This window comes from Podarcis cretensis (assembly GCF_951804945.1).
Source record: "Podarcis cretensis genome assembly, chromosome: 5".
Classification (NCBI taxonomy): Eukaryota; Metazoa; Chordata; class Lepidosauria; order Squamata; family Lacertidae; genus Podarcis; species Podarcis cretensis.
The window spans coordinates 58,126,372-58,149,357 of record NC_137174.1 but is presented as its reverse complement, the minus strand read 5'-3'; the positions used below and the strand labels follow the sequence as shown (position 1 = coordinate 58,149,357).

At 46.1% G+C, this 22,986-nt stretch overlaps 1 protein-coding gene and 1 long non-coding RNA gene across 3 annotated transcripts in view; one reads left to right on the top strand and one right to left on the bottom strand.

The window, feature by feature from the left end:
* The window catches only part of LOC307216869, a 67,494-nt gene extending 51,359 nt beyond the window's left edge, over positions 1-16,135 (bottom strand). The window contains exon 1 of the long non-coding RNA XR_013839354.1: positions 16,011-16,135. This is a non-coding gene — a long non-coding RNA (uncharacterized lncRNA). The remainder of the gene's footprint in view (positions 1-16,010) is intronic.
* A 252-nt stretch (positions 16,136-16,387) lies between these two features.
* On the top strand, positions 16,388-19,979 carry LBX1 (ladybird homeobox 1). 2 transcript variants are annotated; one of them, XR_013839337.1, is made up of 3 exons: positions 16,388-17,408; positions 18,216-19,130; positions 19,562-19,979. XR_013839337.1 is itself a non-coding variant. In XM_079977504.1 (2 exons), the coding sequence occupies exons 1-2, from the start codon at positions 17,084-17,086 to the stop codon at positions 18,701-18,703; spliced, it is 813 nt and encodes a 270-aa protein (XP_079833630.1). In that variant the 5' UTR covers positions 16,388-17,083; the 3' UTR covers positions 18,704-19,979. The 2 variants fall into 2 exon arrangements, 1 of the variants encoding a protein (XP_079833630.1); XM_079977504.1 differs by having other exon boundaries at positions 18,216-19,979.
* The last annotated feature ends 3,007 nt before the right edge of the window (positions 19,980-22,986 follow it).

Here is a 22,986-nt window from a genome sequence, read left to right as displayed (position 1 = left end):
TTGCACAAAATCGCTATGGGTTGCACCCTTTGACTCTTTGGGGTTAAGTTTAGGGGGACTAATTCGTTTGATTTGGAAATGTTGTGACACAGTGTTATGCGAGAAAGAGGAGGATGTGTCTTATGAATGTTGTTTTCTCATAATTTAGCAACATCCTTTCAATGGAAAATGATAGAAAAACCAGCTGTTCCACTAAGAAGTGATATCCAACTCCGAGTAGACCCCCTGAAATCAAAGCAGTTAAACTGCATATCGCTAACATTTGCCAATCACCCAACAATAATAATTGATTGTGTTTATTTTGATACCTTTTTTAAAAAAAGTTTTAAGATTTCGGAAGCATTAAGCGCTATTCCATGGAAGTTAGCATATTTAAATTTCATTGCTCTCAACAGATGTGACTAAGGTGCTGGGCCCTTGGCTGGACTGTGCTCAAGGCTTTCAACACTAAACATTATGGAATGTTGGGTTCTACATCAAAAGCTTTATGTTGCAAATAAATATGGCTTCAGATCTGTCATGGGACTCCATCTATTAACTGATGAAGTGCCTCTTGCTTTTCACCCACTAGTCAAAGGATTCATGTTTCTAGTCAGAATCCAGTGTATTTCAAAACAGTTGATAAAGATGGCTTCAGTTTAAATTTAATCTCCTTTTTTGCTTACCAAACTCGGTAACGAGCCATGTGCCCTGTATGTATAACAGCATATTAATGGTATTATGGCCGTGATTATTAATGATAATAATTAAAGTAAGTAACACACAAATAATTTATTGCCGAGAGAAAATGTTAAGCTCCTTCCTTGAATCAGTAAATGTAAGACAGCTGCTTATAGCTATGATGCCATGACTGGTATCAGATTGTCCAAATCCACCATTGCTCTGTAGTAGTAGTAGTAGTAGTAGTAGTAGTAGTAATAATAATAATAATAATATTTATACCCCACCCTCCCCAGCCAGGGCCAGGCTCAGGGCGGCTAACACCAAATATAAATATAAAATATAATGGGGGGGAACCGTTAATTAAAATATGGCTTAAAATGCAGCCTCATCTTAGTAGTAGCTGGTAAATCAAGACCATAAAGGGAGAAAACATCAGATATTAACCCAAGCCAGCTATCCATGCTGGTCCTGCATGGGCCAGCAAAAAAGCCAAGGGAAAATTTATATACCAAATCCCATATAAGGGGTCAGAGTGAGTCCAAGCTGAAGGCCAAGTGGAACAGCTCCGTCTTGCAGGCCCTGCAGAAAGATGTCAAATCCCACAGGGCCCTGGTCCCTTGTGACAGAGCATTCCACCAAGTTGGGGCCAGTGCTGAAAAGGCCCTGGCCCTAGTTGAGACCAATCTAACCTCCTGGAGGCTTAGGTCCTCCAAAATGTTGTTATTTATGGACCTTAAGGTCCTCCACGGGGAATATCAGGAGAGGCGGTCCCGTAGGTACGAGGGTCCTAATTGCACCAAATAATTAGTGAAAACCCCACACTCATTGGTTTCAATGGGGCTTGCACATTGGAGAACTGTAGACTTCAATGTTTTCAGTTCTATAGCACATGTCAACAAACTTTGAAACTCTTAGCAAACTTTGGTTAAAATCTCTTAGGCAAACAGTTAGCCTCCTAAGATATTAAGAGATGGGGTGGCTGGGAGCAGAAGAGCCTTCTTATGAGATAGATAATTTCAAGACTGGATCTACAAGTGCAAGTTTAAAAATGGGAGATAATATTTTCATAACAAAAGTGAACAAACCAAAAATGAGGTAAAGTGCCTGCTGTTGCATCTTTGCTGAAAGACACACAACAAAACTCTGGGCATGTCTACTCAAAAGTAATTCACTTAATTCAGTGGGTCTACTCCCAGGTAACAGTATACAGCAGGTGTGGGAAGCCTTTTTCAGTCTGAGGGCCACATTACTTTCTGGACAACTTTCTGGGAATCACAGGCCAGCGGCAAAAGTGAGGAGGGCAATAATGTCAATATTAAAGGTAAAGGGTAAAGGGACCCCTGACCATTAGGTCCAGTCATGGCCGACTCTGGGGTTGCTGCACTCATCTCGCTCTATAGGCCAAGGGTTTGTCCGCAGACAGCTTCCAGCTCATGTGGCCAGCATGACTAAGCCACTTCTGGCGAACCAGAGCAGCACATAGAAACACCGTTTACCTTCCCGCCGGAGTGGTACCTATTTATCTACTTGCACTTTGACATGCTGTCGAACTGCTAGGTGGGCAGGGGCTGGGACCGAGCAATGGGAGCTCACCCCATCGCAGGGATTCAAACCACCGACCTTCTGATCAGCAAGTCCTAGGCTCTGTGGTTTAACCCACAGCGGCACCCGTGTACCTGGCTTCTATAAATGCTTACAGGCCCCTCTCTATCCTCCAGCCAGACAAAAACATTCAAGGTGAGTGTGGAGCAAGACTAGTGGTCTTTAGGGAAAACCTAAAGGGCCAGACAGAGAGGACTGAATGGCTGCATGTGGGTGCTAACAAGTTTAATTGTGGCATAAGCTTTCATGGGCTTGAGCTTTCTCCATCAGATGTGCAATCTGAAATCCATGGCCAACATTTACCCAGATTTCAGCTACCTGGTGCATAGCCTTGAAGCATGAGCTCAGAACTCCCAAGGAGCCTGGTAGCCTCAGTCTCGCCATCTGCAATATGGGGTTTGCTGGACTTACCTTACAAAATTGTTGTAAGAGTTAAAGCTAGATAATGCATGGGAAGCACTTTGAACAAATTTGCATTGATTTGTTCTTACAAGATGTTTAAGAATACTGTAACTGTGTTAATCTGCTGTATCAAAAACGGCAAGAAACTCATGGCAGTATGAAGTATAAAAAGTGGTATTTGTGACATAAGCTTTCGTGGGATTGTGCCTTCTTCATCAGACGCAAACTCTGAAGTCCGTGGCAAACCTCTGTCTAGATTGCAGCTACCTAGCTTGGAAATCCCAACTTTAAGCATATCCCCACTGATTGAGTGTGTATACCTGGAGATAAAGTGTAGCATTGAGATATTTCTTTTCTTAGTGGTCCATCTTCAAGTTGCTTCGACTTTGCTTTGTCTTCTACACCCCCGGATCTTATCCCCCCATTTCTTGGAAGAAGTGGGGCTTCGGTATCTTCACAGGCCCTTGCGCTGTTCATTGGGATTAAGCAGTACAGCACGGGAGTGGACCGATTTCTGAGTAAGCCGTGCCCGGGGGGGGGTCAAGCAGCCCAGTAACAATGCGTCCAAGGCTAGAATACTGGCGTGTGAAATCAGAGCTTGGGATAAAAATTGCTGTTGTTTTGCATAGAGAGGAAAATCCAGAGCATTAATGACCAGGACGGGTTTTTAAGTTCCTACTGCAGAATTTCGTCAGTCATCCCGAAAACTGAGTCAAAACTTATGGGAAAAGACAAAGAGAAAAGTAAGTGGAGGAGCGGGGTGTCCTTCTTCCTCAGTACTCAGCCAAAAGCAAAACTTCAAGTTTGCTCTCTCTCTTAGCAATCCCGGATGTCTCCCATCCCCGCTTTTCTTGGCCCCCGGAGGACTCGACGTCGCTCACGTTTGTCCGCAGCTGCCTCCTGAAAAGTTGTCCTTCCAGTGGAAGCGAAGAGAAAGGCTACCAAGACGACCCGGTGGCGACCTGGAGGCGCGCTAAGAGAGGAAACCAGCTGCTGTTTCCAAGTCAGGACGCCGAGGAGTTTCTTCGCTGCTCCTTCGCCACTTGCGACGCTGCGTCGCTCCAACCAGATTCCTTCCTTCCTTCCTTCACTCCAAAATCCAAAAGCATCAGTTCATTTTTCTTTTCCCTGGATCACCACTGCGCGCCCAAGGGCAACGTTAGTTTTCCTAGCGTAGAAAAAAGAAAGAGCCGGCATTACGAGAGAAAAAGGGGGAAGCGGATCACCTGGCGGTGCCTCTTCAACGGAGTTGGGCCCTTCGCTTGGGAAGGGCAAGCAAGGTCGAGGATGCTGCCACGTGCACGGCCTTTTTCTTTTCCCATAGCTGCATTTCTCTGCTTGCAATCGTCACCCCCCCCCCCAATCCATGTAACTCAGGATAACTCTTCATGTATCTGATGCAAGTGGACTGCAGTCCAGGAAAGCTTGCGCCTTAGTAAAGTTGTTAGTATTTTAGTCGACGCCACTTGTTGGTTTTGCTGCAAGAGACTACCAGGGCTACTCCTCTCGGGGTTTCTTTTTAAAGTTACCTTCTCCCTCCCCACGGCCTCTTGAAGAAGCAGCTGAAGTATGTAAACTCCCCTTGAGACTATTCCTGGCGGCCTCCGTTGCAAGGAACAGGAGCTTGAGAACAGGAGTGCCCTTGGAAATAGTCGTAGTAGAAGTAACGATAATAGCAACCCAGATATAGGTGTGGTTGTTATTTATCCGTGGCCCAGGGATATGTTTTATATCTACAGCGCAAAAGTGCATCCTTTCGCTTCCTTCGCACAAATTTCTCACGCCTTAAGAAATATTGAGGAGATACACACTTGCCCAAGAAGATAAGACGCGTCTCGCCGAATCTGACCTAAATTCAACCAATCCGGATTTTTTCAAGAAGCACAGATGCTGACACACACAAGAAATGGACCAGTGGCTCTCCGGGTCACCCTAGAAATAATGAAATAATAGAATGGCAAAAGAGACCCATTCTCCCGCTTCACAAATTTGGGAGGACATCCTGCTGCTGTCGGTGGGATTTATTTTCAAACAAGTGGCAAAGTGTGCGCTAGCGCGCTTAGGTAACCCTGAACACAACACCCCTGTAAACAGGCATTGAAAAGAGAGGGCCGTATCCTTGCTGGACAGAGACTTTGATTTGTGATTTTGTTCCAAAGAGGTGCTGCTTCTGGCGGGTTTGCCTTTGATCCCCACCCCCAATTTGGAGATGAAGAGCACAGACAAAAGATTTTGGACAACTTTTAGTCTTTCAACTTTCTGCTAGATTCCAATCCTGCTATGCCTGTTCGGAATCCCCCTCCCCAAGTGAACTATTTATGCAGTGTATACTGCTCCTATATGAACCGAATTAACTCTCCAGCGCAATGCTAACCATGTTTACTCAGAAATAAGTGCCCCCCCCCCAAAGTCTTACTAACCTGTAGGTAGGTGGGTTTAGGATTGCAGCCAAACTCATTACTCCGTTGAACACCTAAGACTAAGTGCTTGCTTCACACTGATTTTAGTTGGACTTACTCCCAGGCAAGAGCACACTGCAATGCAATCCAGTGAACGCTTCCCTGGGAGTAAATCCCACTAAAATCTCTATTCGGTGTCTCTATCTTTCTCTGGAATGAACTCATGGACTAATGTCTGACGCCGATTATGGAAAATATCTGGGGAATAGGAAATTAAAGTAAATGCCTTTCCTGTCTTTCTGCAGTTTGCAGACATAAGAGATACTTACAAAGGACAAGCGGGTGGTGGTGGTGTTTTTTTTACTTTCTCTTCCTGCCAGATGTTACTCATCCTCGGCTTTTGCAACTGTTTCCCCCCTCTCTTCTACATTGCTGTAGGAATGGGATTGTAAGGTTTATTACAAACCGTGTTGACGGAGAACTCAGTTGCGCGTTTGCACCGCTTGGCTTCCTTTGTATTTAAAGGACTTGTGCCGTCCAGCTGACATTGACAAAGATACCTCTGTTAGAGCCCATAAGTTTCGTTAAGAGTAAAACATTGTAGCCGTGAAAACCGGGCAGCTGAGCCGACGTAGTTCGGATAGACCTTTTTGAAAGTTGATATTTGGCCTAGCTAAAAATCGATCCTGGTCATTTGAAAAGGTCAAGATGTAAACATTTCTCCTGTACCCTGCTCTTGTTTTCTACAGCACAGAAATGTTTCGCTGGAAAAGGTGACTTAAGAAACAACAACAGTGCCGTTGTTCTGTTTTATTTTTAATCCATAGCGGAGTTGCCTTCTATACGATCCTGCGCAGGTCTCGTTGCGATGAAGGGGGGACGAAAATGTTTTTGTACAGTTTCCTTTCGTCTCAATGAGGCTTGGGCGGGAGAATGTATAGCTGAACTGGACTCCTTTCCATGTACGCTTCCTTAGGAACTGTAAGATCATATTATTTACACAACATTCTGCTTTCCAATGAATCTGCATTAGGTCTTTTGTAGTCTCTTTCATGGCAGGTATAAAGAAACGGGTTGCCTAGCTGTTGAAAAAGGAAACTATACTGATCAGAACTTTTAACCTCCTCTTATAAAACAGGCAAAAGTTGATCCGGTCTGTACATTACGTGTTTTCTCCTTTTTAAATAAAGTGCTAAACATTATGAAGGAATAATTTGGAATACTCTGGAGTGATTCTTTTAAGCGAAGGAAACATCATTGTGGGCCCAAAGTACAGGAAAAGTATTATTCTGCTTTGCCTAAAGCTAAAAATCCTCTGCATGCTTACAGGGAAATATGCTCGACTACTGAATAAACATGCACAGGATTGTGCCCCACGACTGTAAGCCTTTGAGCACCTACTTGGGAGTAAGTCTTCACAGGGGGAGTCTTGGCATGAAATCCTAATTCAATTCACAGGAATACTGAGTGTGTCTAGACAGACTTCCTTCTTTTGATTCCAGAGATCATAGAATTGTAGAATTGGAAGGGGCCATCAGGGTCATCTAAGTCCAACTCCATGCAATACGGTAATTTTTGCCCAAGGTGGGGCTCGAAACCACGACCCTGAGATTAAGAGTTTTGTGCTCTACCAACTGTGCTATCCATTGGTCTTAATTCTTGATTCTATGGGCCTAAATTTCGTAATTGATTTTACTGTGTTTCAATTGCCTTGCTGTATGCTACTACTACATTATGTGCAGAACGTTGGGACTTATTATTGTTATCGCGGCCACCACCACAATCACCAGCATCTTATTCAGGGAAGGTATTTGGCCTACTCCATTGTATGGTAACTCACTGAGCAGCTCCACTGACGGAGCTGGTTTAGAAGGTTATATCTGGGTTTCCTCCGAAAATGAACCTCCAGAGATAGCCAAGGCAGTGTCCTTCAGAAGTGTTGCACTAAAACGCCACTCATCCCTGACCATTGGCCATGTTGGCTGGGGACAATGGAAGCTGCAGTCCAAAACACCTCGCTACCTTCCCTAGAAGAAGCCAATCACACACACACACACACACACCAACCCACTTCTGTGGCACATTCACGACCAACAGGTTTAATGCTGCATAAGGTTTGGTCCACAAGAACCCAGGTGGTTCTTAACAGGAATCACTGTTGAGAGGGAAAACGCAGAGGAGATGAATAAGATGGGGCAGGAAAAGATAGTTGATCAATTGATGGGTGGGAGAGAGGTGATTATTAGATCAAACCTATCCATTCTTATCAGATATGCAGATGACACAAACTTGATGGCAGAAAGTGAGGAGGAATTAAAGAATCTTTTAATGAGGGTGAAAGAGGAGAGCGCAAAATACGGCCTGAAGCTCAACATCAAAAAAACTAAGATCATGGCCACTGGTCCCATCACCTCTTGGCAAATAGAAGGGAAAGAAATGGAGACAATGAGAGATTTTACTTTCTTGGGTTCCATGATCACTGCAGATGGTGACAGCAGTTACGAAATTAAAAGACAACTGCTTCTTGGGAGAAAAGCCTAGACAGCATCTTAAAAAGCAGAGACATCACCTTGCCAACAAAGGTCCATATAGTAAAAGCTATGGTTTTCCCAGTAGTGATGTATGGAAGTGAGAGCTGGACCATAAAGAAGACTGATCTCCAAAGAATTGATGCTTTTGAATTATGGTGCTGGAGGAGACTCTTGAGAGTCCCATGGACTGCAAGAAAATCAAACGTATCCATTCTGAAGGAAATCAGCCCTGAGTGCTCACTGGAAGGAAAGATCCTGAGGCAGGGAAGAGTTCACAAAGATGAGTAAAAATCTCAGAAAGTCGGTGAGTTTAAATGCACACAATACAGCATATCAATCCACACTCTGGAATATACCATGCTGCATTTGTGCAAAGGGAAATGCCAGGACCTGAGTTTTCCTGGAGGCGACTCCTTCTGACCTGGACTCTTTGGCCTTGATCCCCTTTGGGAAAGGCTTGGTTGCCTGGTGGCGAGTGGGAGGCATTCTACGCATGGTCAAAAACACCTCTTCCTTGGTAGATCGTGATCACGTGCTTTAGCCACAGAGAATTAATTCCTGAGGAAGCTGAGACAGGCTAGTGGGGAATGACATCGAGGTGCTCTTTCTCTCCCCCACGCCTCTTCCTCTTGGCTCTGCCTTCTCTCTGCCTGTTATTTGTCCCCTTCTGGGACCGGCTGGCCTTTCTGGAAAACACAGGACAGGGATCTGCGTTTCTAAAGGTTTGGTATTGCCGCTTGTCTCCGTGTTGTCCTCAGGAGAAGTCAAAACATGTTTGGGTGGCTCAACGAGGCAGACATAACTAACTGAGAGACAGGCAGGGATCAGCTATGCCAGGAAAAGGAGGTGTCACTTGTACGCAGTCACTTTGGTGATCAACACTTGGATGATTTATGCCTTCGACTTTAATTATATTTCTGTGACAGGTGGCACTTCCCTGGACAAAAGTTAGCAGAGGTCAGCCAAGACGAAGTGTCCCTTTATCAGTCCTGAAATACAACGGAACGAGATGCAACGTCCAGGCAGACAGCCCACAACATTAACTTAGCCTCTTGGATACATGAAGTGACAGACAGTGACCCAGGATCGGAGATGAGGAAGATCAAGGTAAAATTTTGTCACACCTTTGAAAATAAATGCAATCTTTCTTCCTCCTTCCCGCTCCAACCCAGACCGGGTTCTTGCATGGTTACTAAGAGCTGAAATAACATGTCATTGACTCCCTTCAACAGAAAGACCTTGGGAATACAAAGCAAAACAAACATAACTTTGAGGCCTAACTGCTTGTTAGCTTCAGTTCAAGGAAAACAATCTGTTCTGCAGAAGAAGGCAGTGGGTGGGGGGGAGAAGTCAGTTCCTTAGGCTCCTTAAATTCAGATGACTTATAGTTGTCAACCTAATCTATGGTCCAGTTACTAAGGAAATTCATACATTTAATTTGAGCATGTCCCACTGAAGTCAATGGAGGAGAACTGAGATTTGGATCTAGGTATTTAAAACTACCCAGTAGGGCTTGGTGAACCTTAGCCAGTCCAGAGAGGACCATGGTATCTCCAACCCATTTAGTATCAATGCCATCAAAGTCTTACTCTTCTTATACCTGACAGAGGGGTCTCTGAAAATCAGCAATTTGAAATGGCATTTAAAAATGGAACAGAATCCATCCAAATTCCAAGTGGCTACTGGAAACTGCTCAGGACACACCATGTATTTAAAGAACAGGTGTTTTAAAATGTGTTTGTAAGTAATGTATTTGTTCTGTTGGGAACATGGCTTGTTCTTCCCTCCCACCTAGCCTAAGGTTACCAGATTTTTTTCAATGAATCCGGGGACACTTATTGTTTGCTATGTACATGTGAATGCTGAGAAAGCTGTAAATCCAGGGACTGTCCCCAGGAAACGGGGACATCTGGTAACCTTAACCTAGCCTCAGTTTTCCTCCCACATTCCAGCTGCTTTGTCCTGCTTTCTTGGGGTTTATCTCACTTTCTTTGTACCATAAAGAGTGATCTGATCTCAAAAGTTATACACAGATGGAAACCTTCTTTGGGATGGGATATCATGGACAGCACACTCATTATTGTCATGACTCATTGAGGTCATTGGAGTGTTACGTGCAGGGCGCTTCTGATTCTTGGTGGTTGTGACCTTGACCTGTCATTTGTGGTGAGTAAGTTGACCTCTAGACCAGGGCTGGGGAATCTGTGACCCTCCAGCTGTTATTGAACTCTCATCAACCCCAGCCAGCATGGCCAGTGGTCAGGGACAGTGGGACTTGCAGCCCTGAAGCTTCTGGAGGGCTACCGGTTCCCTCAGCCTTGCTATAGGGCCTGGTGCACCCAGAAAAGAACTTTGTGGGCAAAAGTCAAGGATGCAAATCAGCAGAATGAGTCAGAGGGACTTGCATATTTACTATGATCTTTTAAAGAGATGATAGCATTTATGACCATTCAGTCTATAGTCCAAAATTGCATAACTGCACCATTGTCTCTAAGAAAAAAGATGTTAGGAGAACCAGGCAGAGGGTCTTCTTGGTAGTGACACCCACCCTGTGGAATGCCCTGCCATCAGATGTCAAGGAGATAAATAACTATATAACTTTAGAAGACATCTGAAGGCAACCCTGTATAGGGAAGCTTTTAACGTTTGGTGTGTTATTATGCTTTTATATTTGTTGGAAGCTGCCCAGAGTGGCTAGGGCAGGCTTCCTCAAACTCGGCCCTCCAGATGTTTTGAGACTACAATCCCCATCATCCCTGACCACTGGCCCTGCTAGCTAGGGATGATGGGAGTTGTAGACCAAAAACATCTGGATGGCTGAGTTTGAGGAAGCCTGGGCTGGGGCAACCCAGTCAGATGAGTGGGGTATTATAATAATAATAATAGTATTATTAGCATTAGCATTTCAACCATCAACCCCCCAGCAAAATGAAACTGCTAGAAACAAGAAGAGCTTCCTTCCACATCAGGACCAGGAAAGTCAGATAGAAAGATACTCAGGCCATTACATCCTGGATTTCAAGGTGCAGTCCTACAAAAGTGATGATGGAACAGAGAAATGAAACTTTCCCTGGCCAATGCACAATATACTTCTGGGGTTTCCTTGACTCAAAATCCCCCCCCCCCATATGCACGAAATGCCTTGAGATCCCAGCTCTTTGGACATCTTCTATTTTGCACCCAATTCATTCTACTCTTCTTGATTCCTGTGGTTTCCACTCCCTTATCTTTAATGGTCAGTACTGCAAGAAAGTATTGAAGTTCTGATCCATTATTTACTGGAATTTTGTCTTTGGCTTAAAGAGGAAGGAAGAGAATTGGCACCTCTAATTCCATGATATATCTTTATTTTGAAGTCCTATTGATTTCAGTAGAAGTTATCTCCAAGACATTGTTCTTGGTATGATTGTAAATACATTCCCACTGAGTTTACAAAGTTTTCTCTCAAGTACGTATGCATATGATATCCTCTTTAAATAGTGTCCCTGAGGCAGTTACTACAATCCAGGACTTTACAATCAATGGATATTTTACCATTGGCTTCAATGGGATGCAGACTGAAGCCATAGGCTAGCTCATTTCCAAGGTGCTTTAGTGATACTTGTTTAGAATCAGTAATTTAATAGTACAACACTATCTATAAATTCATCCCAGTCCCAATATGCTTACTTAAAAGTAAGTTTCATTAATATCCTCTTTAAGTACACCACCCCTCCTTTTTTAACAATTGATTCCACTTTCGGGGAAACTCCAGAACAAACTACCTCAATTCTGATGCACAATGACTTTAGAATCTAGCTGTTCGTGTTTCTCTTTTGTTTCGTTCTAAGCATAACACATGCTAAAAACAACAATATTCTGTCTATACCACAATCCCTTGCAGGCACAAATGCAGATGTTGGCATTATTGAAGGAGACTCTAGGTTGCGTTGGAAGATACTAAACATTAAATCAACCTCTGGCCCTTCCGACAGTTTCAGAGCTCGTTCTTACACTTCCAAATCCCCATCTGTAGTTTCAAATCCCCATCTGTAGTTTCTGGATCACTCACTTGCCTTTACTTCGAATTAATGAACTCCGGATTAAAAGAGCAAACGTGAACGTTGTGTTCGCAAAGGCTTTTAAACAGAACCTCGGGACACCCGGAGTCTGGAGCAACTCCAGAGAGCCCACCCATCCCATTTCAACCACTTCTCTTTGCAGGACGCACCAGTCTCGCCTCCCAGCAAAAAGAGACTCCTGTAAGAACACAGGAGATTCCTTAGCCCCCGCAAGATCTCGATCCCCACCCTCCACACACACCCTTCAGACATTAAGGAGTTAAAATAAATGACGGAAGTGGTCAGCATGTGTTCTTCTTTTCCCGGAACTTCCAATATCGCCAGTATTTAAACTTAAGCTCTGAGTAGGGACCTGGCTGACCGGATGCTGGAGTAGCTAGGCCTTTGGTTTGCTCAACCAAGGCTCTTACCATCATCATCATCATCATCATCATCATCACTCCCCCACCCCATTTCTCCCTTCTTGACCATTTTGACCACTGGTTCAAGGCAACTATGGAGCTGGGAAACGAGTAATGGGGGCCCCGGAAGTACAGTCCAAACAATTCCAGAACGTTAAAGGGTGGGAAATGTTTAAATGTTTAAATTCCTTGCCTTGCTCGGCTAATAGCAGGGCGTTGATACAGTGACGTAGTCAATAGTGCTTGCCCAGATAACAGTGGAGATGATCCACCAGGAGAGGGGAGTCGGGACCTACTTTATTTCGTGTGACTGCTCTTTTCAATCTTATTCCAAGGCGACTTCACCGGTGCGCACATTTCGCGCGCATGGGCGAGCTGTGGCGAGCCCTTGCAAAGAGGACTCGCGAGAATGAAACGCAAGCACGCTTATTAAGCAATATTCTAAACACGTGTGCAAATCTTTTAAGGGTCTGTGTGAGTGAAATGGTATGCTATTGTTTGTTTGTTTTCTTTTTCATTTATCTGGGTCGTTTTCTTTTAAGGGCAGGCCACCAGTATCCAAGGCTTCCTATGAGGCGCGTGTAGAAAAAGTTGATCTATTTATTTCAAACGCAGGGGACAAAGCCAATTGGCCGATCTGATCCTAAGCACGCTTAAGTTGAAGTACGGTAAATTGCTTAGATACGTCTGTTGTGAAAGGTCTCTAGCCCACTGAGCTGATGTGATTAAGGCGCAGCCCCAGCCCCAGCCGCCTCTAAGGTGCAGGGGGAAAGAGGATGTGAGTCTCCTCGACAGCTTCTCGGCTTGTCTTGGGAGGGACAGGCCTCCCCCGACGCCCTCTTCTTTTGAATTGGGGTGAGCTGCAGCGCGCTCAGTATACATTCCCCAACCCAAAGTGATTCCACACCGAGAGAGAACACAAGCCTGGACCGACGTTTTATGGGTGTACCTCACCCGACGCCCCACCATTGTTGTCTCGGTTTAAAACCTAGTTTCCGAGACATCCTACCTCAAAGCTCTCAGGCCGATCAAATCTCGGCAGGCATCTCTTGATCTGCTCAAAGATGCCCGCTGAACCTCTGTGTCAAAGCACACTTGTTCCAAAGGAAACTGCCATTGATTACAACGAGCTACTGCTCCTCTCTCTCTGTGTGTCTCCTGATGGAGAGACTCCAATCATTTATCAAAGCAGGAAGCCAAAAGAAAGGAAACCACCCCTCTCGGCAAAGCCAAGGCAAGGAACCTAACGATTTAGATTCAGGGTAATTTCTCCCCTCCCCTAATCTCCTCGCAGTATTTGATATGATGAATAACCCAATATAGGCCTTTAAAAATAGGTCACTGCATAAAGAGACTCCCAGAGAGCAATAAAAAAAGAGGGGGAAGGAGGGCGCTTTAAGGAGAGAAGCTTTCTCTCGGTGTTTGTTGCCAGCATCCGCGCGCAGAGGACAAACAAACGGAGGCGCCTCTGGATGGGAGTCAAGGTGGGGGTGAGGTGAGCCTGTCCCCCGACTCCAGAGGTTCCCCTGTGGTCTGAAGGAAGACCTGAGTGCTCATGTTGGGAGGTGGAGAAAGGCATTAAATCTCCCCTTCCCATATCCTGTCTATATGCGCAGGGCGGGGGAACTAGCCACGGATCTAAGACGCCCTCTTTACACCGCGATACTTAATCCAGAATAACGGCAGCAGCATGTTTCGTACCCAGAGTCCCCGACACACTCCCGCTCCTTCGTCCACAGCCAGGAACCAGCTACAGGAGCATACATCTGTAGAGCTGGAAGGGAACCCAAAGGATCATCTAGCCCAACCCCGGCGACGAATAACTTTCTCGTTTTCGTCGCTTTTGTAACCGCTCTGTTTGCGAGGTTAAACGAAGCAAACTAATCCGCTTCTTTCTACCCGCGAGCCTTTGGATTTCACCGCAAACGCGGGTTGTTTCCTCTCTCTCTCACCCTCTTTTATTTTGTGTTTGTTTGTTCAGTTTCTTTGTTCCCCCTGGAACGATACCGTGGTTTATAGGAGTAGTTAAATATTTGCTCTTTCGGTGGTTGACTACAGAGCGGGGATCCGAACTCCCTTCTCCATAGGAGCGGCGGCGTTAAAATATGGTGCCTCTGGTTTTTGCTCGTGTTGGTAACGGGAGGCGTCGGAGAGATTTATGGAATTTTAGCTTTACAGACATGAAGTTTCGGGGACAGATAATAAATAAGAGGGGAGGGGAATGGGGAACGGTTTATTTCCTCTCACTAGAGCCTATGAGAGGAATATGGGGAGGGGGGGAGGCAGTGGGAGGGGAGGCACGGTGATCCCAGGTAATCATTTGTGGAAAGGCTCACAAGAGCTCCTAGCGCTGGAAATGCAGGCGGAAGAGTCACGTCCCCAGTTCTCGGGGACTCTATTCCACCGGCTCATCCCGTCTCTATTTCCACAGCATCATCACCAACAACACTTGACTTTAACCGAGCCTAGAGCCAGCCTGGCTACACTGATTTCAGAGGAGGGGCGCGTGAGAAGGAGGGAGGGATCAGGATCCTAGTTTATGTAACTGGTTTCCACCGAAATAACTGGAGGGTTCCTCTGTTTATAAACAAAGGGCCTTCGGAAGGCTGCATCTCTCTCTCTCTCCACCCCCACCCCGCCTTCCTTTCCCTCGTTCCCCCCTCTTGAAAAGGGCTCGCTCCTTTCTACAGATCTGATAAAGGGCATGGGGATGTTGCAAGATCGCCTGCCGAATAATATCCTCATCATAACCGGAAACGTGATGCTGTAATCATATTTTCATCTCGTTCCAAAGGGAGAACCAAAATGGTTTCTTCTTTAACCGCCACTACTACCACCCCCTGGTTAAAACAACAAAAAAAACTCTCCTCAAGGACAAGGATCCTCGAAGATTCTCGGCGACCCTCTGCCCTGCTCCCAGTCACCCAGGGAGCCTTTCTGGGGCGGGGGGAGGAGAGGGCAAGAAATGCCTCCATCTCGCGGGTCCCCAAGCCTTTCAGCACCGTCACCACCAAAGAGCCGTATTTCTGCTCAGCTTTTGAGTGAAGCCATACGAGGGTGGTGTAGGGAAAGTGGGGAGGAGAAAAGAGAGGGGGGGAACCCTCCTTGTCAGAATCATCTGGAGTTTTTAAGGGAAATGAAATATATCCCTTCCGTCTTTGGTGGCCCTTTGCACTTGAATTATAGCAGAGAAGGATTTAGCTAGAACTATAGGGGGACTGAGCGCTCTCGTTCGCTCTCCCTCTGCTGTCCTCTAGGTATTACCAGCGATGATATATTTACCGAAAGTCTATGCACAGCTCTGTGATCGCACCACCTTCTTTGACATGTAGAGATGATGGTGATGGTGATGATATAATAATAATAATAATAATAATAATAATAATATGCTTGAGCCCAATAAGATCACCCATATTACAAATACTGGAAAGAAACTAGTCTCAGCAGGAACTAACAACAGCTACTGCGTATTTGGTTATCCTGATCTCAAAGGCAGGAGGTCGCCATGTTACTTGGATCAAGGTGAAAACTCCTACACCAATACATCAAACAATATGTCAATATTTTCTTTATTTTGTTTTTTAGAAAAACAATAACCTGACATAAATGGTTACAGAATTAGTACAACAGCGCACGCAAAGGCAGAGACGCTTTGCGCCCCTCTGTAGATAAATAGATAACACATAATAATTATTTCTTCCAAAGCATGCTGAAAGGAAAGGAAAAGCAGTACAAAAAGTTTATGTCGTAGGTCTTTGCCGCCTGCTAACCAGACGGGTATTTATTTATTTTTTAAGACATCAGCCACAACCATTTAAGTACAGAATTAAAGGTACGGAATTACAACTTCGAAAAATAAAGTGCATATTATTTTGGGGAGGGGGGAGAGGAAAGAAAAAAAAAAACGCAGAAAAGATTAGAATAAGCTTTTGAACGAAAGATTTCCCTTACCTGGTGATCTGTTCGTTCCTTCTGCCTCTGGTTAGAAATAATATTTAAAAAAAGAAAAAAGAAAAAAAGATTAATCATAATCATAATCGAAGTCGGGAGGGGGGAAATCTGGAAAGGAACTATTGATGGGATTTTGGAGGGTTATTTAATTTTTCCTCCAAGCACACTGTATTATCCTGATGCAATAAAGCCTGGCTGTAATGTAATTTTAAAATACATACGTCCAAGCAAATAGTGGGGACAGAATATGACAAGTGTATTTCGACATTATAATTCAAGTGGGCTCCACCTACCATCCGCCTCCCAATTAATGGCCTAACCAAGTTGCAAGAGCCTGCATTGGCCAGACTTGAGAGAGGGAGCTAGAAAGAGACAGGCAGAGCGAGAGGGGGCGAAAAGTGTCATTGAGGCGAAGGGATCGCCTCCCAATCAACAATAACTTGTTAGCAAGAGTCAATTACCTCGCCTCTGCCTCTCGCCGTCTTTTTTTCTCCCCCCAGCCCGAGGAATAGAGGCTCTCCGGCGCCTCTCGCTCTCCCCTCGCTCTGGAGGAGCCCCCCCTCCGGATTTCGCTGGGGGAAGAGGGCGAGCTGGGGGGGGCGAAAGACAGATCTGGGACGATTTGAGGGGTGTCTCCTAAAATAGCAGCTGGGAAGAGAAGCGAGAGGCGAGAGAAATAAAGTGGGACAGGAGCGCCTCGGCCACCTCTTTCCCAGCCAGGACTGCGGACCCTGCCTGGCCGTCCAAGGACGGCTTCCCACCGCCCTCCTTGGCCCCGTCCTCCCTCTTCTCTCTCCAGGGCCAGCAGACCTGCCTCCTGGTGGAGTTGAGGACCTGAAGTTTTGGGGAGTCTTTTTGGAGGGGGGTGTTCTGTTTTAATTTTTCTCCTCGGTTTCTTTTTTTGCTCCCCGCCTCCTTTTCGGTTGCTCTGCGTTGGCGACTGCAGAAAAGCGAGGGAGGTCATTTCAGGCAAAGAGCGAGCTAGAGAGAGAGAGAGAGAGAGAGAGAGTAGGAAGGGGGCACAGGGGGTGCTGCCGTGGGGAAGGAGCCGGAATCCCCGACGCCCGCCAAGCATGACTTCCAAAGACGACGGCAAAGCCGCCTCGGTGGAGGAGCGCCGGAGAAGCCCGCTGGACCACTTGCCTCCGCCGGCCAACTCCAACAAGCCCCTGACGCCCTTCAGCATCGAGGACATCCTCAACAAGCCCTCGGTGCGGAGAAGTTACACCATCTGCGGGACTGCCCACCTGCTCTCGGCCGCCGAGAAGCACCCTCCGGCCGCCCTGCCGCTCTCCAGTCGGGCGCTGCTCTCGCAAACGTCGCCTCTGTGCGCCCTCGAGGAGCTGGCCAGCAAGACCTTCAAGGGGCTCGAAGTCAGCGTCCTGCAAGCCGCCGAAGGTAAGACCCGCCGCACGCAGCTCGGGCTGATCAGGGGCTCGCTGCCTGCCCCCTTTCCCTGCCTGCCTTCTAGCTGGGGGTGGGGGGGGTGTTGTGAGGGGAGAGAGATGGTGGCGCGTTTGTGGAGAGCATCGGCGGAGAACTTGGCGCTTTGAGGATGGAGGCGCGGCGGGGGCTTAGGGAGGACCACAGATGCGGGTTTTGGTCTGGACAAGAAGGGGCAGCCCCATCTCTGGCCCCCACAGCCACGCCGGGCCGTTTTGAGAGGAATCCCGCAAACGCTCTGCGGTTTATTGCCCTCCCCCCTCCCCCAGGCGCAAACTATGTCTTTAGAGAGGAGGCAGCCCACGCGTGAAATCGGTGTGACTACTGCAGCCTGGTTTGTGCACCCAGTCGGTTTCCGCTCCCCCTTCCACCCGCCCGCCCGCCCAAATTATCCTTCTTCCCTACGGCCTCCATCAAGTCCCCTTGGCCATTAAGATGTTGGGAGCGAATAGTAGAGGCCTACTTTCCTTCTTCTGGGCTGGAATTCGAGAGTCCTCCAGGCTGAATCGGTGGTTTGTTTTGCTATTAAATTCCCTTCTTCCAATGCAGTTAAGGGAACCCCCAGAGTAAGGAGAGGGGAGGAGGAGGAAGGTGGCAAGAGGGGCCTGCTGGTGTTTTTGGGGGTGCCGGATGGCTTCCTATGGCTTTGTGGCCTGGGAGAGAGCAAGCGAGAGAGAGAGAGAGAGACTGGATAAGTCTCGTTGGGCTGCCTGTGTGGGGGGTGAGCGTGAGACTGAAAAGCCTTATTCTGCCTATTTTCAGGAAGGGATGGGATGACTATATTTGGCCAGAGGCAAACCCCCAAGAAAAGGAGGAAGTCTAGGACGGCCTTTACAAACCACCAGATCTACGAACTGGAAAAGCGTTTTTTGTACCAGAAATACTTGTCCCCCGCGGACCGAGACCAGATAGCGCAGCAGCTGGGCTTGACCAATGCGCAGGTGATAACGTGGTTTCAGAATCGCAGGGCCAAGCTCAAGCGGGACCTGGAAGAGATGAAAGCAGACGTGGAGTCTGCCAAGAAACTGGGACCCAGCACCCAGGTGGATCTGGTAGCCATTGCCGAGCTGGAGTCGACCCCCGAAGGGAGAGCGAAGTCGCGCTCCCTTTCGCCTGCCCTCCCCAAGCATGGACTGGAAGGCAGCAACAGCCACCTCCAGCTCTCCCCCGGCTCTCCGCTCACGGACCAGCCGGGCAGCAGCAAGGACTGCTCGGAAGACGAAGACGTGGAAATTGACGTGGATGACTGAGGGGTGGTGGTGGTTGCTTCTTCTTCTTCCTCTTCTCCTCCTCCTCCTCCTCTTCCTCCCCCTCTTCTCTCCCGCCCTCCTTTTGCCCCGCAAACAAAAACAAACGAAGAAACTGACAAATCTCTTCCTCCCCGCCTTCCTCCTCCTCGCGTTCCCTTCCACCAAGACACAAGGAGAGAAAGTGTCCGCTCCTGCGCCCTCCACATCACCCGGGGATAAAAAAAAAATAAACAGAACAGAACAAAAAAAAACAAACAAAAACAAAACCCACGCCGGACTTTAGGGGGAACTGCAAATCAGCTTCCTGGGCGACTCAGTAAAGGCGGTTTCTTTTCAACAAAAGCAATAAGCAATATAAAAGAATCACAATTATTGTTAATTATTATTATTAAAGTAGGAAACAATATCCCAACGGCTGCCAAACCAGGTAGCTATCACTTTTTTTTTTTTTTGGAACGGTGCAATTATGGATAGCTTCTGTATAAATATTTAAGCATATCTATTGGGTATTTTCTTTTTTTGAGGGTTTGCCTTTTTTAAAAAAAGAATAATAATAACGATATACTTTTTTGTTGTTTATAAAAGGACTCTTAACCTTGGAGTAAATGCCACCTCTTTGATGCTCGGTTAGACGGTTGTTTTGAAAGGTTTTCAAAATCCACTTTATGTGAGAATTAAGTTCAACCGTAGTTCCCTTTGCTCGCATGCTCCCTATATGCACGTTTCTTCCCCACCCCCTTTTCTTTGGCTTTTTTGTTTGGTTGTTTAATTCTCAATTATTATTATTTTTTCTGGGATATCGTGGGGGTTTGGGTTCTATCGCAAGTTTAAAATATATACTTTCTTTCACACCCCCAGCGCCTAGGACTCGGTCTCCAATGAGATTTCTGCCTCGTTTTACCAATTAAAAGCTATTTTTACCATTTACTGCTATTGTTGTGCTTTTATTAAAAAGGAAAAAGAAAGCTACCTTTCGTATTTTTATATGAAGGTAGTTTTAAGAAAAGAATCTAGACTTATTTTTTACTCTTTTTTAGAATTCTTTTGCATGCTACCGAAATAATAAGACTAATACCGCTGCTCAAAATGATAATATCAACAATAATGAAGAACAGATCCAGCCATCAACAGATGGGAATATTAACGCTATAAATACAAATGTACAGGTTTGAAATGTTTTTCTTTGATCTGTAAAAATAATTTTTTTAAGGCCTGCTTATTTAAGTTACAACAGGGACGGTGTTGCTTTATATCTTGTCTCTTAGAGTTGTACAGACAAGTCTTTTTCCGACACAATAAAACCTTTACAATTTTAATATACACTTTTTAAGGTTTTCTTTGGGAATGAAAGTCTTTAGATATCCCGTTTATCCGTTGTTATATATAAAAAATGTTCCTTTTGTCACTTTGGGGAGTGATACAAATGTGTTTCAGCTTTGGGTGTCACCAAGTTGCCAGCATTTTGAGGTGGCTGAACTGACAGCAGGAAATCTGCATTTCATACAGGCTACACGTAGAAATCTACTTAGAACTGAAACTGTATTTCTTTTTTTGGGTGGGGGAGTTATCTTAAAGTAATAAGGCTGGTGAGGCATATAAGTCACCAAATCCAGAAGCATCCGTAGATATAAAAATAATGGCTTATAAAGCCGTGTGTGTGTGTGTGTCTCCACACATACACCATACACTTCCATTCCAAAATATAGTCTATATAGAAAACACGGTTAAGCAGCAATACATCCGTGTTTTGCATATATACGCATTTCATACGTAGCACACATAGATAAGAGCTCTTCCCTCAGTTTGCATCTAACAACATTAAAAAACAAACAAACACCATAATTGAGAACTATCCCTAAATCATGGCGGAATCGTCCAGTGTTCATAAAGACAATTAAAGTAACATGTTAGAATCGCTTGTTTTAAGGGGGCGCGGGCGGGGACTGCAAAGGGAAACGGGGGATTAAAGAGAAAACGGGGATTAATTTTTTTCTGCAGAGCTGCCAAAACAAAAACAAACAAACAAAAAACCTTCAGGTAAATTTTGCTTTCTTTACTATCGCGTATGTACCAAATGCTAATTTAATTTACAGCTCCCCTTTATGTCTTTCTAAACGCATATCTCCCTTTCCCCCCAAATACCGCGCCCTGCCTTTTTGACCCACCAACGTGGTGTTTCCCTATTCTTGGTAAAATTTATGTGAGAAGCACAAATCTGGTGTACATAGTGGCCTAGTTAAAAGAGGGGGGGGGTCGGGAGAAGGAACTGGGTTCCGGCGACGAGAGGGGGGACAGCGTGGCTTGGAGGGGAGGGGAGAGAGAAGAGCGTTTTTGGGGGGCCAGATTCTCCGAGGCGAAATCAATCTTTCTCCTCTTTGAAAATGGATGGCGTTGTAATTTTTAGCGTAAAGCATGAAAACTGGGGACAAATGAGGCCTCTTCTGTGAAGTGACAAGCGACAATGGAGCATGCTCTGCCTCCTGCGGCTCGCCATGCTGAAACAAGCGTGCCCCTCCGTCGCGAAAAGGACCGAACCGCTTGGAGACCATATGGTTTTTGAATTTTCCTCACAATTTCCAGACAATTTGATGGATTAGGTTAACCCTCCCTTCCACTGTTTAACTCCACAATAATGGGAGTGGAGCTCCCTTTCCTCCCTCCGCCCCCCACTTCCATCGCCCCCTCCTCCCCTGCGCTGGGGCATCTGCGCCTTTAGACGGGCCGCCCATTCTTCTCCTTTCTCTCTTGGCATTTGGAACAAGTCTATGAATTACAATGAAAGGCACTTTCTTTAGTATTATTTGGGAGAGCACTTGTCTCCCGCCCCGCCCCCCTTTTCCCTTTAAAGGGGGATGAGGGGGTCTGTTTGCAATGGATTTGTTTGACTTCTGTCCAGATATCACGCGAAGCCTTCAATCTTGTCCTTAAGTGTTTTTATGCTAAGCAGGCAAATCGTAAAAGGCTGAGAAACTGTGACATTTATGTGAAGATCTAGTTAAAGGGCTTTATTTGTTTTCTTTATTTGCTCTTACCCTCCCCTCCCCCTCCGGATTCTCTTTCTCTTCTCTCCCCCCCCCCCGCCCCACCTCCCAAGCTTTTTATCCTTTTGTCTTCGAATAGATTTAATGAGGCTGCAAAAACCGATGCAAGTCAATGTAAGCAAGGAAATGTGGTTTTGTTTTGTTTTCGAATAGAGAGATTGAGGGCTGAAGAGGAGAGAGAGAGAGAGAGAGAGAGAGAGAGAGAGAGAGAGGAGGTGTGGGGTTGGGGAGAGGGTAGGATAACACCGGAGTTCATTTGGACTTGTGAGCTATTGACTCCAGTGTTCAAACGCAAGAGATGGATGGAGACAGAGAAGCACCACACAAGTTTGCCACACGTGGCATTACAAGCCAGAGAGCTGCTTTCTTTAGCTTGGGGTTTTTCCCCCTCCCCTTTCTTGCAGCATGTTAATTTGGCCAGAAAAGACGGGGCCGATTGTTGACTGCAGATCACTTTGCTGGGTTTGTCAACAACCTTTCAAAGCGCAACACACGAGCCCCCGGAAGCCCCACCGCGTCCAGTGGGGGACAGATTCCCGCCTGACCAGGTTAGGGGTCGAGAGAGGGAAGAGCCCGGGCAAGGCTCTCCATTCTTTTCTCGCGAATGGGTCTTTCAAGCTTCCTGGTTTTCAGACAACGTATTATTCCTAGCTTAGATGGAATAAGACTTTTCAGAGCACAGACGGTTAGAGCAAGGGATTGATCTTCTTGCTATATGGTATTTTTCACCCCGCGTTCTGCTTTTAATGGAAAGGGCTGATTAAAAAATGATGATGATGGGGGGACACGATGGTTAAATACATGCCGAATTTGAATCGATGCCACTTCGGATCAAACCGGTCGTCGTGGCCCTTGGGTGGAAGGGAGCGCTGCTCTCTCTTGTCTCCTCGCAGTTGTTACTCTTGAGACTTAACCCCGCAAACCGGGAGAAAAAATTATAACCAGACAAAAGCGATACATGTTTTCTTCTCAGGGTATATTGTATCTCTCTTTCTCTCCGGTAGCCCCAACTTGGAGCTTGATAGGTTGTATATTTTCCGAGACAGACGGAGTTTTGTGGAAAGGGGTGTTCCAGGCGAAACAAGAGACATCTTGACACCCAGACGTGCCAAAGCTGAGTGGACATTTGATGAAATCACCACTCGACACAAAAGCCCCGAGCAAGGGAGACTGTTATCTCTCGCCAAAAGAGGGACGGCGGAGAAAGAGGGCGGTGGGGGGGGGGGGGGAGAGACGAGCGGC

Excerpts from the sequence above, each read along its gene's own strand:
- LBX1 (XM_079977504.1), top strand. The coding sequence starts at position 17,084 with ATGACTTCCAAAGACGACGGCAAAGCCGCCTCGGTGGAGGAGCGCCGG. Across the intron at positions 17,409-18,215 it reads CGTCCTGCAAGCCGCCGAAG|GAAGGGATGGGATGACTATA; the intron begins GTAAGACCCGCC and ends GCCTATTTTCAG.